Source organism: Carlito syrichta, unplaced genomic scaffold (genome assembly GCF_000164805.1).
Source record: "Carlito syrichta isolate Samal-C Ts95f unplaced genomic scaffold, Tarsius_syrichta-2.0.1 Scaffold315082, whole genome shotgun sequence".
Lineage (NCBI taxonomy): Eukaryota > Metazoa > Chordata > Mammalia > Primates > Tarsiidae > Carlito > Carlito syrichta.
Window position 1 is genome coordinate 202,543 of NW_007259178.1, and position 16,897 is coordinate 219,439.

A 16,897-nucleotide genomic window follows, 5' to 3' on the forward strand; every position below is an offset into this window, starting at 1 on the left:
TGTATAAAATCCTAGTATATGAGAGATGATAAGCTGAAGACTTAAAAAGAAAGTCTGTTAAATCATGGGTGAGAGGTCCCTAATGATACCTCCCTAAGCTTTCACAACTAAGTTCTTTCCACACCACATGGTGTCACCATTGAAAACATAATACTAGATGAAATGGAGCACTGCTGTGACTAGGAGTAACTCCTCTTCTCATAAGAAGACTAAATAAAAATATGGATGGTAATGACATGCTTTGATACTAGCATTCATCCCCCTGACCAGAAAGCTCTGTGGTAGACATTTGGGTTTTCCTTGCAGAAGCAAAGAAAACCTCAGAGCTAAGACCCAGGTTTCACAGAAGGACATCACCCCACAAACCCAGGAGCAAGGGGTCTACTTCATCATACCAAGGGGACAATCAACATTTCTTCAATCATCTAATATGATTCCCCAAATATGGGACTTGAACACTTGTGTTTATAAGATGCAACTTTATGTGGTTACACAGTCATAGAAGTAATAGCATATAACATTCTCCATTCATTCTGCTCTCTGTTGCTTAGGTGCACTGAGGAGGCAGCCTCAGATTTGCATCAGAATAATTTTAACACCTCTCCAACAAAGAGGGAGATGAGCTTCAGAATGACAGCTTTCCATAGTCAACAGGATCCAACATTTAATAACCTTGGCTTTCCTTTATTTGTTCACTTTTATTCTTACTTGATTATTTGCAGCAAAGGGCACTGCTTCCATTTTATTGTAGTACTAAAAGATTTCTTTCAAAAATAGATTTATTTTGAAAAAGTAATCAACTCTTTATTTTTCCTTTTAATTTTTTATTTTAAAGATGTGGTGTACAATTCAGGGTTAGGTACGTAAGTGGTCACCGTACAGGTGAAGTCTGGGCCTCCCACTGTAATCAACTCTTTTAAAAGATGCATAGACAGAGATGGCAGAAATCATTCAGGTGGATTAAGGTTTGGGAAACACTAAGTTAACTCAAGAAATCCTTGTGTCTTTGATAATTTTATCTGTTTTATTTCTGGGGCTGGGAGACTGCTCTATATAGTAGATTCTTCCAGATACAGAATTCCAGTGTACCAACTAGATACAGTATCAGCTTCTTTTTGCAAAGTGCTTGGGAAGTGATATAACATATATCATCTCCTTAAATACTCAAAACAACTCCCTCTGGTCAACCCATAAATGTTACTGCCTGTGTACAGGTGAAGAAACTAATATTCTGAAAAACTAAGTGGCTTGACCAGGGTAATGAGTCTAAAGAATAGCTGATCTGAACCTTGGGATCTGACCTAACTCCTATCACAGGACTCTGTATCATACACTTTGCTGCCTAAGCATATTCTGTTTTAGCTTCTTTATCTCAAGATAATTAAGATAAGATGTGGAGATAATTAAAATTGGCCTATGAAAAGCTGAAGGTAGCCAGGCATGGTGGTTCACGCCTATAATCCCAGCACTCTGGGAGGCTGAGGTGCGAAGATTGCTTGAGCCCAGGAATTTGAGACCAGCCTAGGCAACACAGTGAGACCTCATCTCTACAAAAAATAAAAATAATTAGCTGGGTGTAATGGCATGTAACAGTAGTCCCAGCTACTCAGGAGGATGAAGCACAAGGATCACCACCTGAGGTGTGTGAGCTGCAGTGAACGGTGATCATGCCACTGTATTCCACCCTAGGCAACAGAGTAAGACCCCAACTAAAAAACAAAACAAAAAACCCTAGGTAGAACCAAATAGTTCCTTTCCGTCCCAGGGCCTTTGGCACTCCCCTGTTACAACATGAATTTTTGGGTGGCCTCTGGGAGATGGGTGCAGAAGAACAGCACTTTGTTTCTCTCAAAAGGGACTCAAGTTACAAGAAAGACTACAGAAAGGAGATATCTCTCCCTGAGCACATCCTCAAAATTAGAAATTCTTCCCTTTTGTGGACAGGACATATCATTCGTTCTACCTCTTGGCTTCCGTCTCCTATTTCTCTCCCCTTTTTTCCTTCTACCCCAGTCATGGTGACTTCTTTCTGTACCTTGAATATGCCAAGCATATTCCCACCTCATGGACCTTGCATTTGCTGTTCCCTCTGCTGTACACAGTTTGTACCAGATCTCTCCATGGCAGCCTCCTTCGCATCATTTAAGTCTCGAGTCTTCTCTGTTTTACCCTACCCAATGCTGTTGCTCCCTTACATCATCCCCTTCCAAAAATGACCCTGTGTTATTTTCTTCATATGATTTAATGCTACCTGAAACTGTTTTGCTTCTTCTCTTGCCTAGTATGTATCTCCAAAACTTGACAGCAGCCTCCATGAGAGCAAGGACTCAATATCTTGAGTTCACTATAATTACCTCCAGGGCCTGGCACTTGGGTGTCAAGAAAAACATGGTAAATGAAAACATACTCAACCACACATAAACCCTTGCCCCACCCAGTATAGTCACTTTTTCCTCAAAGAAGTAAAAAAGGAAAGCAAAGACACTTTACCTGGTTCGTGATGAATCCATGTCCAGCACCAGCTTGGCTAAGTGTTTCCTCTGCTTTTGAATATTTGGGATTTCCACCTGTGGTTACAGGAGATAAAAGGACTGATCTAATTGAAGCTTAAGATAAATTATTTTAAGAACTGTTCTTTAAAACAATTCTCTGAGAACTATTGATAATCACCCAGCAAGTTTGGTAGAGGGCCTCCAATCTTCATTTTCAGATACAATCCCCTCCCCCAATGATTTATTAAGGTATCATAAACAGGAACTATATATATTTTGGATATCCAACTTAATGTTTTAATATGCAAACATTGTGAAATGATTACAACAATAAGGTGAATTAACATATTCATCAACTCCCATAGTTTCCAGTTTCTTTTTTTTTTATAGTGGTAAGAATACTTAAGATCTACTTTCCTAGCAAATTTTAAGTGTAGAATACAGTACTGTTAACTATCATCACACCGGGCTGCACATCAGATCCCTAGAATTTACTCATCTTGCATAAATGAGAGTTTGTACACTTTGACCAACAGCAGATGAAATTTTTTATGCCTTTTCCTGAGCTAAACTCTGCTTTCTCTTCATTGAACGTTGGCCAGGCCCCCCATCAACCCAGAATATCTCAGAGATTCTGTGCTCTCCTGCTCATGAAGACCTGGTCACTTTCTTGCCCTTATCTCAGTCAGCAAAACTGAGGGCTCAATCACATCTCTTCCTGCTTCCACAAGGGCCAAAAAGAGGGAAAAATGAAGGGAGATTAGCAGTTGGGTCTAACAGAGACCGAACTCAAAGTGGACAGCTGAAGGAGGAAGAACCCCGAGATGCTATGAGGACTGCAACTAGGATACATATTTTATATTTATAAAAATAAAGGGAGTAAATATTTACATTTATAGAAATAAAGTACGATTTTCCCAAAGTCTATAATGAAAAAACATTGCCATCATGGCTTTTCTCAGCTACGAGTTCTTCCATTTTGGTTGTATGTGGATGCTCTTTTTATATTTTTCATTCTAAAAATGACTTCACTGAACATCCCAGTGCAGGATTTTGGTTCCAGGCCCAGCAAAAGTAGGGCAGGATGTGAGAATGAAAAACAAAAATTGGCCGAAAATTGAACTAAAATCATCCCAGGCTGTGGTTTTTATATAAGGAAAAAATGTGAGGAGAATCCAATGTTCTATGAAAGGCTTTCTATTCACTCTCCTAAGCAGGGATGAGTAATGCACTGAGTGTAACAATTCCCAATAGGGAGGTGACTGTAGCTGTCCCTGGGCAACCTGAGTCACCACTGAGCCCCGAAGCAAAGCTGAAGGGCCACGTGGTTGTCTTGAAGGAGCCACGCCAAGTGAGCATCAGCACCCACGTCAGACTTGTTCCTTGGTTTGCTCCAGGCTTTTTGGCCAGAGCCTGACCACTCTTATGAGGAGCAGAGGGCCTGACATGATGCACTAGGCGAGGAGAGGACCTGTAAAAGGCAGGAATCCAAGTCCAAAGCTGGTTACGCCAAAGCACCTCATCTAGGATTTTCTCCTTGAATACTTTTAGGCCTGTGAGTAATTATTTACCCACACATCTGTTTCAGAAAGAGTACCAGGGGATGTGGAAGTGCCAGAGGTGACCCAGAGAAGAAACCAGACAAGGTCTGGGACAGCTGAAGGAGGAAGAGCCCCAAGATGCTATGAGGTCTGCAACTAGGATACATATTTTATATTTATAAAAATAAAGGAAGCAAATTTTTACATTATAGAAATAAAGTACGATTTTCCCCAAGTCAATAAATAAATAAAGCCCACATGTGGCTCTGGAAATCTGTATTTAAATCAACAAAGATTAAATAAAATGAGAAACTGAGTTCCTAAGTCTCACTAGCCACACTTCAAGTGCTCAATAGCTAAAGGGGCCATATTTGGGAATCTTGACCATGTGGCTGGGTAATAATCCCTGATAAAAAACAATGTCAGGGAGTAGGGTGAGGGATAAAAGCACTAATAAGTCTGGAAGTAGAATGACTGAGGGGTTACCATTAGGGTTCTGTACTTCCATGCTCACCTAGGCCTAGCCCCCTTTCTGCTGCTTACCTCAGCCAGCAAAAACAAAGGCTCAATCACATCTCTCTCTACTTGCAATTCAAAATGTATCAGCTCCTGGGCCAGTTTGTCTTCTGTCTCTCCACAGAGTTTCAGCATCTTCCTGCAATCAAACGGGGAAAAAAAACATACTGAATACCCTTGAAGATAACATTTCACCTGTTATCCTCTCATCACCTCCTAGTCTAGTGAACTTTCACGAGTTGATGTTAATAAACTATCTGATCTGCATGGCATACCATGGGCCAACCTTTTCCAGCTGTTTTTATTTCTGAAGTAATTAATTCTTCCAAGTGGTGCCAAGTACTCACTGTGTGCTTGGGACAAAAAAGGACATGTGGAGAAACACGAAAGAGATATAGAGAAAACAGACTCACACATGCCAAGCTTACAGGTCTTGAAAGGGCCAGATGCTTCTATCTCCTGTGGGAGCACTGGAAAAACCAGCTAAAATCAATACACTAACAAACCAACATCTTCACATACACAGCAAAAACTCAATTTCAATAGGTCCTAATAGAAAGAAACACTTCCTCCTAAGCCATGAAAATTTAGTAAGTCCAGTATATATAGGCAATTATCCAATGCAAAAACCACTCCAAAAGCTGATTAATAATGAGCAAATGATAAGAAAACCTGAATGAACAGAAGTTATGCCATATCCCTAGACAACAGGATACACGATTTCTAAGATGCTAATTTCTACCCAAATTGTATACAGCTTTCCTCCCCTTGCATGGTAGATAACATGCTAACTGAAACTCAAGTAAGATGTTTTTACAAATCAATAAAAGTATGAGCAGAGGTAAGTCTTATTCTCAGGTGATTATATTCCCCTTCTGTCCACATTTTTATACTTCTGCTTCATATGTATGTGTCCACATACAATATATAATACTGCTGCTTTGCTCAATTAAAACAGTTTTTACATCAGTGGTCTTACACTGAACATATCCTTATACTACTTGCTTTTAAAATTCATTGTTATGCTTGAAGCTTATCCATGCTGATATGTGCAGAATTAGATCATTCTATGATATGGGATTCCATCTTATGAATATGCCACTATTTATTCAGCTTTCCCACAAATAAGTGTTTGGCTAAAATACGTAGTGCTGCAGTCAATTTGCCCCTGCAGTGTGCGAGTTTCACCAGCACAAATGAGAGTTCCCATTGTTCCACACCCTTGTCAATCCTTAGTACCGGTAGGCATCTTCATTTCTGCCAAACTGGTGGATATAAAATATTACCTCATTCTGGTTTTAATTTGCATTCCGTGACCACTAGTGAGACTTAATATCTCTTCATGTGCTTTGAGCAATCAAGGATTCCTCTCTCAGGAAGTACCTTTTCATATTCCTTGGCTATTTTGTACTGGGATGTATCTGTTTGCATGTATTTGTAGGAGCTCTTCATATACATAGGTATGTGAATGCAGATTCTAATTTTTTATTGTACCTGCTGCAAATGTCAACTCCCACGTTATAGTTTTATTTTTGTACCTTTTCAATGGTGCCTTTAATATGATTTTCTGGTATTTCTTTTTTTTTTTCTTCTTTTTTTATTGAGACAGGGTCTCACTGTCACCTAGGCTGGAGGGCAGTAGCATGATCATCATGGCTCATTGCAGCCTCAACTTTCTGGGTTCAGGTGATCCTTCCACGTCAGTCTCCTGAGTAGCTGGGACTACAGGTGTATGCCACCATGCCTGGCTAATTTTTAGATTTTTATAGAGAGAAGGTCTCTGTATGTTATCTAGGCTAGTCTTGAACTCCTGGACTCAAGCAATCCTCTTGCCTCAGTCTCCCAAAGTGCTACGATTACAGGCATGAGCCACCTGTGCCCAGGCACTTTTTTCCATATTTCTAATGCCATTTCTTAATTGAAAAAAATTTAAATGTCAGCTATCGACTTGCAACAACAGAAACTGAAAATTTAGTTTTGCTTACATTTCTCCTCCCTCCACTTATTTATATCAGTAAATGTTCAGTATTTATATTTGACTTCATATTATTTAGACTTAAGTTGGGTTAGTATACTAGGATTACTAGTCTTTCCTACACATTTATTTGTTCTCTCTGGAGTTAATAATTGGCTAGCTTTGGTTTGCTTATTTATTTTAATATGTATCTGACTGAACTCAAAATACTCTCCTACTTTTCCAATTTGTCTCTCAAGATACTGAACTAAAATTCACCTAACTCAAAAAGTAAACCTCATCCTAAGCAATGATCAACATCAAATTTATATGTTTTATGTGCTAGTTTTGCTTTTTCTGATATACATTAAAATTTTAAAATACTACCAAAAAAAGATATTGAACCATACATGATAAGAATTTCATCTTCTTGAATTAATCTCTCCTGGATCTGTCTCAGTGTGGATTGAGTTTCCTATATCCCCAGGACACAAAGGTCTTCCTGGAATCTCCTTTCACCATTCTCTGGGATCCTCTCTCCAACTGTCCTGTGCTGGATATTGTGTTATCCTGCATCTACCTCGTTCTTGATCCCTCATTCATTATGGAGCACATCTTGCTTTAGCTTCCAGAGGAGTGTGTGGAAAGTCACTTTTAAGACCATGCATGTCATGACAGTCTCCTCTACTGTCACAATGACTGATACTTGGGCAGGATATTGAATTCTTTTTTTTTTTTTTTTTTAATTTTTTTTAAATCAATATTTTTTATTTTAATATTGTGGGGTACAGTTAAAGGTTAGGCATACAAATATGCTTCATTCAGGTACCCTTGTTGATAAGGGGTATCTCTCCATCCCCAGACAGATATCGACTACCGTTAATCCCACCTCCCTTCTCCCTCCCCCCATAGTTTCCCACCACTGTCAATCCTTTTCTTACAGTATTACGATAGATGTTCAAGGTCCACTGTATGAGTGAGAATATGTGATACTCAGATCTCTGTTTCTGTGAGAGGTCACTCAGTATTATAGACTCTAGTTCCATCCAGGTTGCTGCGAAATTCATGATTTTGTTCTTCTTTATGGCTGTGGAGTATTCCATCGTGTAGATGTACCACATTTTTTTTTTTTAGTTGGAGTCTCACTCTGTCGCCCAGACTGGAGTGCAGTGGCCGCTCCTGGCCACCGCAGCCTCGACCTGCTGGGTTCTGGCGAACCTTCTGCCTCAGCCTTCCGAGTAACCGGAATTACAGGCATGCACTACCACACCCGGCTGATTTTTTTTGATTTATTGTAGAGATGAGGTCTCGCCTGCCCAGGCGGGTCTTGAACCCGCGGGCTCAGGCAATCCACTCCAGGCAATCCACTCACCTCAGCCTCCCAAAGGTGTGGGATTACAGGCTGAGCCACCGAGCCCGGTCTGTACCACATTTTTTAAATCCAGTCCTCTTTTTATGGTCAGCATGGTTGGTTCCAGGTTCTTGCTATTGTGAACAATGCTGTGATAAACATACGTGTGCAGGTATCTTTCTGATAGAGTGATTTGAGTTCTTCAGGGTATATTGCATTCTATGCTGAGCATAGTTTCCTTCAGAATTTTGAAGGCAATGCTTCCATGGGAAGCTTTTAGCTTCCATTGTTGCTTTTGGTAACTCTGGAAGCATTCATGATTCTGGTCCTTTGTATATGACAATGTTTTCTCTAGAAAGTTGTAGAATCTTTAGTCACTGGTATTCATGATGGTAAGCCCTGTGGCAAGGGTTTAATTCTCCCCATTTGCCCATTCAGTTCAAATGGCCCATTCAGTATAAAAAGTCACGTCCTTTGAATCTGGAAAATGCTATTGGATTATTACTATTATTATTTCTTCTTCTCCTTGTCTAAGAACTCCTGTTATTCAGGCATAAGACTTCCTGGGTTGGTCCCCTAATTTTCTAAATTTTTCTATTTTCCATGTTTCCTTGCTTGATTTTCTGGATGATTTCTTCAAATTTATCTTCCAAACCTGCTGAGAATTTCACATCTGCTGTCATATTTTTTTTTCATTTCTACAAGCTTGCTTTTGATCTCTGAATGTTTCTTTCCCATAAATACCTTGTATTAACAGCCTATTTTTCATTTCTTGGATGTATTCTCTTCCCCTGTCCCTTGAAAACATGATAGTTTCCCTGAAATCTTCTCTTCCCTCATACAATCTCTTTCTTCCAAATTGCATTCCCCATACCCCCTCACCTTTGTTTTGGTCTCTAAGTTTCAGGTTAGAGACTTTCCTCAGAGGTCTGGTGGTTTCTGGTGTCTGTCTATATTTAAGGGTAGAGACTAAAAGCTTGGAGTAAGTGAAACTTACCTGTAGAAAGAGCAGAATAGGCCACTTATTAGGACACTGGGGCGCTCCACGTCCTTGGAACTTTGGGCCCTTCCTTTTGAGCTTATTAGATTCCCCTGAGAAGACTTTTCTAATATACTGCATAGAAAGTAAAGGCCTGGGGGTTGCACAGTCAGGGGAAAGGGTATGTGTCAGTATCCGGTATGCATCAGATCACTCAATCTTCTTGTTTACAGAATGATAACCTTATAGTCCATATGGCTGAATTCTCAGATGCTGTTTTATCCCTTCTACAGAATTCTGTTGGGGTCAGAGTAAGAGGAATGTTAATATCCTGTGTGGACAGGGGCAGGGTTTGAATGATCCCAGTGGTATCTGAAAAGTTTTCAACTCACATTCAATATTTTAACTACCAAATCCTCCCCCAAAGACCACTATTCCAGAGACCACTGGTGCCACCAACTCCTGAGCACTGTAAACATTTCATGGTGTAAGATATATTGGATCTCTGCATATCCTACCTCTGACTTGGGAGTCAACTTTTAGGGACTTGCCAAGTTACTCATATATTTACAGATCAAAAAATTGTGTTATTGTTGTCATTTTCCTAATTTCCTTGCCACCATGAGTTTATGTCTTTTAAGGGGAAAAAAATCCCTTTATTATAGTTTTAGTGGATTTTGGAAGGGGACAAATCAGATGTGTGTTCAATCTGTTATCTTTACTTCCAACCTTGCTGTGTCATTATATTTTAGGCATGATTCTTGGAAATACCATAGAACAGGATTCTTGTTTGTCCACTTGAAAGTCTCTACATTTTAAACAGTTTAGTTTATTCCATTTGTATCTCTTATGATTGCAGATAAATATGTAGTAATTGCTATCATCCTCATTTTCTTTTTTGTTTTTATTATGCTTTTTAAAATCTTTTCTCTTTAGTCCTCTCTTTGATTTTTACCCTATTTATTGCTTTGACATCCTTTTGCTAGTTTGGAAGTTACACAATTTCTTTCTATCTTTTTTGTGATTACTCTTACTTTTCTAACATGCATACAGTAAGTCCCCTACATACAAACCTTCAAGTTATGAACTTTCAAAGATGCAAATGTGTGTTCACATGCCCATTCACACAAATTAGTTTGTGTGTATGTTATACATTATCACCTGCATGTAAGGTACCGTACTATAAGATAAAAAATGTTTTCTTTATTTTTTTGTATTTTTAAAAAATGTATTATTTGTGTGAAATGTATTATGAAACTATTAAATACAGTACTATATAGGCAATTGTGTTAGTTGGGTACCTAGGCTAAACTTTGTTGGACTTAGAAACAAACTAGACTTATGAAAAAGCTCTCAGAATAACATTATTTTGTATGTAGGGGACTTGGTGTACTTGACATTAAATTAAAAGGTACTATTTTTATTCTCCTTTCAAACAATACAATAGCTTGAAACACTGACTCTCTCTCCAATGTTTCATGTTATTCTATTCCATTATTTTAATTTTACTTTGCTTGTAACCCTCCAAAATTCATTAATATAATGCTATTTTTAATTCAATGCTTATTTATATTTCTTTACACTGAAGGATAGCAGAATATGCCACCTCAAAATATGCCACTTCAGTATAAGGATTATTTTGAGCTGGAGGTAATTGAGAAGAGGCAGATAACAAGAAAAGTTCTCTGCTCTCTCCCATTTGCACAAAAACAGAATATACAGTTGTAAAGGTGCTCCTCTTCCCCCATCTAGCAAGAAGGACAGAAGCTAATCACCAAAGACAATTCTAGACCCTTATCAGCTGGGAGAGAGTACCAGAAGAATCTTCATAACAAACTTCATTAACCATCCCTCATCTTCCCTTAGTTCCCCCATATATTTACCTTCTTACAATCTGCCACCTTAGAAAGTCAAAGCCCTTCTCCTTTTAGTCAGTTCTCTAAAAATTTTCATTCTTTGTTTAAATGTTATATAACCCCACGTTCTAACCACCCTTTGAGTTACTTGTCCCTGAGTTCTCCCATGTGAATGTGCTATACATGTTTTTTTTTAATTTATTTTATTTTATTTTATTGTAGAGATGCAAGGCGCAAGTGAGGATTAACTACATCAAGTAGGCTGCATGAGGTGAAGTCTGGGCTTCTAACTGGCCAACACACTCCCACCAACAGTACAGAAGCATTCCTCTTTTTTTGTACCCGTGCCAACATCTGTTGTTTTTTAACTTATTAACGATAGCCATACTTACCAGAGCTAGGTGGCATCTCATTGAAGCTTTGATTTGCACTTCCCTGATGATTAGTGAGGCTAAGTAGTTTTCCATATGTCCGTTAGCTGCTTGTACAACATATTTTGAGAAGTGTCTGTTCATGTCTTTTGTCCACTTTTTAACAGGTTGTTTATTTTTTTTTCTTTCACTTTGTTTGAGTTCGTCGTAGATCCCGGATGTTAGACTTTTGTCAGGTGCATAAGTTGCAAATATTTTTTCCCATTCTGTGGGTTGTCTCTTGTTTCTCTTGATGGTTTCTCTTGCTGTGTAAAAACTTTTCAGTTTGATGAGGCTCTACTCATCTATCTTAGCTTTTATGGCATTCACTTTTGGGGATATTTGCAAATATTTTTTTCCCATTCAAGTGTGCTACACATGTTTAAAAATATGTTTATGCTTTCCTTGTGTTAATTTGCCTTTTGCCAATCTAATTTGCAGGGCACCAGACAATGAACCTAAGATGGTTAGTGAGAAATTTTTTTTCTTCTCCTACAACACATTCACTGATTTTTAAATTCTACCTTGCTATTCACACTTTCCGCCTTTCTCCCGGTAACAATTTATTTAAACTAACTTTAACTACTTCTTTCAGTGACAATACGCAAGTAGTAACTTCTCTACATCTTTACCTGAAAATATTTTTATTCTCCCCTTAGTCTTGAATAGTGATTTTGTTTATCATAGAAGTCTAGATTTCTTTCATTTTTGCTCAGTACTGGAAGATATTCCTCTATGATCTCTTAGCATTTATTGTGGCTGATGAATAAAAAGTTTGTTATTGGTTTCATTGCTCTTTTATAGGTAATTATCTTTTCTTCTGATTGATTTTAAATTTCTTTCTTTTTTGTTAATAATCTGTAGTCTCACTACAGTATGTCCAGGAATGGACTTCTTTTTGTTGATCTCAGTTAAAACTTTTTGATCTCCTTAAATCTAAAGGCTTATGTTTTTCTTCAAATCTGGAAGAAAAAATTTCAACCACAACCTTCCCCCTTTCCCTATTTCCTTCCTAAGGAACTTCTATGATACTGACTGTTATATCTTTGCAATCTATTACCTATGTCACTCAGCTTAATAATGCCAACACCCTTACCTCTGTACTTCATTCTGTTCATTCCAGGTGGCAGCTCTAGATCTGTTTTCAAGATCACCAATTCTTGTTTTGTATGTAATCTCCAGTTTATCTCAACTAAAGTTTTAAAATTGTCAGTATAATTTTTTCAAAGTTTATTTTGTTTTTTCTTCAATTCTGCACATTCTTCTGATAGTTTGATTCTTTTGTCAAGGAATTTTTCTTTAGTTAATTTCTAAATTTTTTTTTCTGTCATTATTTTATATTTTCTTTCAAATTGTTCTATTATTTTTTATTCTTAGGGTATTGATTCTCCTACTGATGCTCTTTCATGATGATATTATTTTTAGTTTGTTTTACTGTGAGCTCAAAATCAGCAAGGACTGTTCTTCTGGGAATTCCCTAAGTTCTGATATCTGACATTAAGAGGTTTCATATTTGCTTCTGCTAGAGCCCTAGGGATTCTAACAGTCTTTCACCAGTCTTATGTTAATCTCTCTACTTGGGCCTTGCCTCACTGCACAGACAATATAACTTTGGAGCTAAAAGCTATTATTTCTCACTGGTAACATTTTCCTTTTCTCCACCAAAGTCCCTAGCCAGAATTCAAGTGTCCTCAGTACTTCGCTAAAGAGCTCCAGTCCCCTTTTTATAGATGGGGACTTACCTAGATTTGGCACCAACCCACGCAAGGTATCATCTTACCCAAGAAGTGTGTCATCTCCCAGGATAGCTGACCCCTCCATCAGACACTGAGCCAGTGTTGTCAAAGGCAACTTTTTCTGAAAAGGAAACAAACAGTACAATAAAAACTACTTTCAATAGTCACCTGCTGACTCTAAAATAGCAAAAAGTCAAATACTTTCCCAAGTATTATATTAGATAAGAAGCAAACTGTCTTCAAAAGATGTTTAAATCTAAAAATTCACAGTATGCAATGATGGATTAGACTTAGAGATGTCAAAATTCAGAAAATTAAAACAGAATTAAATTTGCCATTTTGGGAAATAAGCCCAGGGTTTGCATGCTGCATTTTAAAATGAAGTAGGAGAGCAAGAAGGAAAATCGAGGACATTTTAAAATGATGTCAACAATGACTGGAGCAATGCATTGACTTCTAAAAATCAATCTGTCTCTTGAAGAGCCTATTAGTTTCATTTTATAAATGAGGCAGGGTATGGCCAATAAATAGAGAGAAAGGTGTTCATCCACTATAACAATGCAAAAAAAGTAAGCATCAAAATAAAGGCCCACTCCAAAGAAGATATACAAATGAACAACAAGCACATGAAAAGATTATTAACCTCATTAGTCATTAGGGAAATCCAAATAAAGGCCACAGTGAGATGCCATTTCACACTCACTAAGATGGCTATAATAATATTAATTTTTTTAAAAAACATAAAATAAGTATTGACGAGCATGTGGAGAAATGGACATTCATGCATTGCCAGTGGAAGTTTAAAATGATGCAGTGATATGAAAGTCTAGTAGTATCTCAATACATTAAACAGAATTACTGGGTGGCACAGCAGTTCTACTCCTGGTTTATACCCAAAATAACTGAAAACAGATGTTCAAACAAAAACACATCTGGTATATCCATACAATGGAATAGTATTCAGCCACAAAGGGAATGAAGTCCTGATACATGCTACAATATGGATGGACCCTGAAGATATCATGGTAAGCTAGACACAAAAGAACACATATTGTAGGGTTCTATTTATACGAAATATCCAGGATAAGCAGATCCATAGAGACAGAAATTTAAAACAGTGGTTGCCACGGTGCTGCAGGGGAAGGGGAAATGGGAAAGGACTGCTTAATGGGTTTGATATTTCCTTTGGGGATCATGAAAATGTTCCGTAATTAGATAGTAGTAATAGTCACACAATACTGTAAATGTACTAAATGTTAAAACCATTAAACACTTTTAAATGGCAAATTTATGTTACAGGGAGGGAGGAGCAAGCTGTTCTAGGAGTGTAGCATGGCCTGTTCCCTTCTTACTAAGTATCAATGAGCCCTCTCCTTTCTGAGCTAAGACCAGCCAGCACCCACAGACAGCAAAACAAACACAACAAGGTAAGAACTGCTAGCTCATCTTCAGGTCTTCCTGTCTACATGCCCACAAAGAGAGTTCCTCAAAGAGAAAGTGACTGAACTACACCCAGTCCAGAGCCTCCTTATGTTATTATGTAGAGAGCATCCATATAATTCCTTTACTATTAATCACTCAGTATTTATGGGGGACAGGCACCTCACATTGGGGTAAACACCACTCCAGCAATGAACAAAAACTAGATGCTGTTCTCATGGAACTTATTTCTAATCGTAGAGGTAAATAATAAACATCATCATATCTTGCCCTAAGTCTTTTCATCCGGCTGTTCACCAGTATCCTTTGTAATATTCTTTATAATATATTGGAAAACCTAAGTAAAAAATGCTTTCCTGAATTCTGTGAACCATTCTAGCCAAGTATCAAACCTGAGGTGGGGGCTGTGGGAACCCCCAATTTATAGCTGATGTGTTAGAAATACCAAAGGCCTGGATTTGCAATTGGCATCTGAAATGGGGGCAGGCTTGGGGAACTGAACCCTTAACGTGTGGGGTCTGATGCTAACTTCAGGTATATAGTGTCAGAACTGAGTTAGGACACTCAGCTGGTATTGAGAATTGGCGAATCACTTGGTGTACGCAGAAAAACCTCCATACATGTGCTCACACAGAAGTGTCGTGTGAGTGTAGAGAACAAAAGTGTTTTTCATAGAAGCAGGCATAATACTCTGGTCATAGCGTCATAGAGAAGACATAGCTTAAGATGTTCATTTTCAACCAGGGGTGATTTTGTCCTCTTGGGATATTTGGCAACATCTGGGGATGCTTTTGGTTGTTATAATGTGGGGGATGCCACTGGCATGTAACGGGTATAGACCAGAGATGCTGCTAAACAACGCACAGAACAGTTTCTTATGTCAAAGAACTACTAAGCTCAAGATGTTAATAGTGTCAAAGTTGAGAAAATCGGACTAATTTGCAAGTTCTTAGCATATCCTAATAACCAGTGAGATGCCCCACTCTGAATGTTAGATAGTACAACTACTATATGGGTCAGCTCACACACACAAAAAAGAGAATTTTAGTTTTTAAATGAATATTCACAGTTCCATAACTTGCCTTCAGGTAAGATTTCAGCATTCCTGAGTTTTTTAACACTTGATAAAGAAGAAAGAATGAACCTGTCTATAATAGAGTAAAGGGGACTTCTAATAGCCCAGGAGTTGGCATTTTTTGGAAAAATATGTCCACCAGTAGATGAGTCGAGTTTTTTCAAGTATGGATACAAGACTAGGTTGATTTATCCTGTTAACAAGTTGAGCATAATACTGTGCCCATGGGTGACCAAAGGAATGAAGGTCAAGATCAACAGGATAAGACTGCTGGAAGAACATGAGACTAATTAGAATCTTGGAGAAAGGATGGTGAGAGCACAGCCAAGGGCCTGTTCTATAAAACACAGACCAGAAAACACCTGTCAGTAGAGGTGGAGGTGCCCTGCTCCTGAGGCAGGTAAACAATTTGATTTTCTCATCATTTTGGGCCACTTATCACTCTCACTGATGGTTTTGAGATGCCCTTAGGAGTAAACAAAATAGAATTAAGTGACAAAGTACCAAAAAATGAAAAACTTATTCCTATTTCAATTGCTTTTTAATTTTTTAGTATTTTAACACGAAACATAACCTTTGTCTCATTCTCTATCATATCTATTTACCTCAAGTGAATACATTAATTTTTAAGAGACAGAGACTTTCTCTGTAATCCAGGCTGGAAAGCTGTGATGTGATCATAGACCACTGTAACCTCAAACTCCTAGGCTCAAGGGATTCTCCCACCCCAGCCTCCCAAATAGTTGAGACTACATGTACCACCACACCTGGCTAGCTTTTTTTTTTTTTTCTTTTCTTGCAGAGACAGGGTCTCACTTATTACCCCATCTGGTTTTGAACTCTTGGCCTTAAGTAATCTTCCTGCCTCAGTTTCCCAAAGCACTGGGATTATAGGCATAAGCCACTGAGTCTGGCCCTAGAATGAATTTTTGAGTAGGAAATATATGCATATAGTACAAAACTAAAAGGTGATAAAAGGTTTACAGCAAAAACTCTCCCTTTGACCCTTATCTCTTACTCACCTAGTTCCCCTCACCAGAGACCTTGATAGTGACCTTCCATAAATCCTCCAAGCAGATCCAATTGCGTGTGTGTGTGTGTGTGTGTGTCCGCCCATTGTTAGTGGATAGTTCCACCTGCAAATATTATCATATTATATATGTACACCATTCTGTGTCTTGCCTTCCTTTTCACATAAAGATAGATAGCTTTAATATCACTTCCTATCATTACATATAGAGCTGCCTTTTTTTTCTTCATTGTAACGGCTACAGAGATCATTGAATAAAGATGGCAAAATATATGCATTCAAGTTATCTACTGATGATGTAACTGTCACTCTAGAAGTGCTGAGCTGAATTTGAGGGCTTGGATTCCAAGGTTGAGTAGGGGTCAACTGGGTAAAAATCAGTGGAAATTAATAAGCTTTATTTATGTGGATGCTTTAAGAATTAAGAAATTGGAAGGAAGCCACCAAATGACAAGAAAAAGGAAGAAATGGATTAAGGTAGTATACCTTCAAAAGGGGTTAAGAGCAATCCATGATC

The 16,897-nt window shown here is 38.2% G+C and overlaps 1 protein-coding gene across 4 annotated transcripts in view; it reads right to left on the reverse strand.

Annotated features, from left to right (window-relative positions):
• The window catches only part of ARHGAP44 (Rho GTPase activating protein 44), a 168,820-nt gene that overhangs the window by 56,912 nt on the left and 95,011 nt on the right, over positions 1 to 16,897 (reverse strand). For all 4 annotated transcript variants that reach the window (XM_021706042.1, XM_008072286.2, XM_008072284.2 and 1 more), the window contains exons 4-6: positions 12,880 to 12,956; positions 4,577 to 4,688; positions 2,491 to 2,567 (exon numbers count right to left, since the gene is read on the reverse strand). In XM_021706042.1, coding sequence (XP_021561717.1) covers positions 2,491 to 2,567; positions 4,577 to 4,688; positions 12,880 to 12,956 — 266 coding nt within the window. The remainder of the gene's footprint in view (positions 1 to 2,490; positions 2,568 to 4,576; positions 4,689 to 12,879; positions 12,957 to 16,897) is intronic.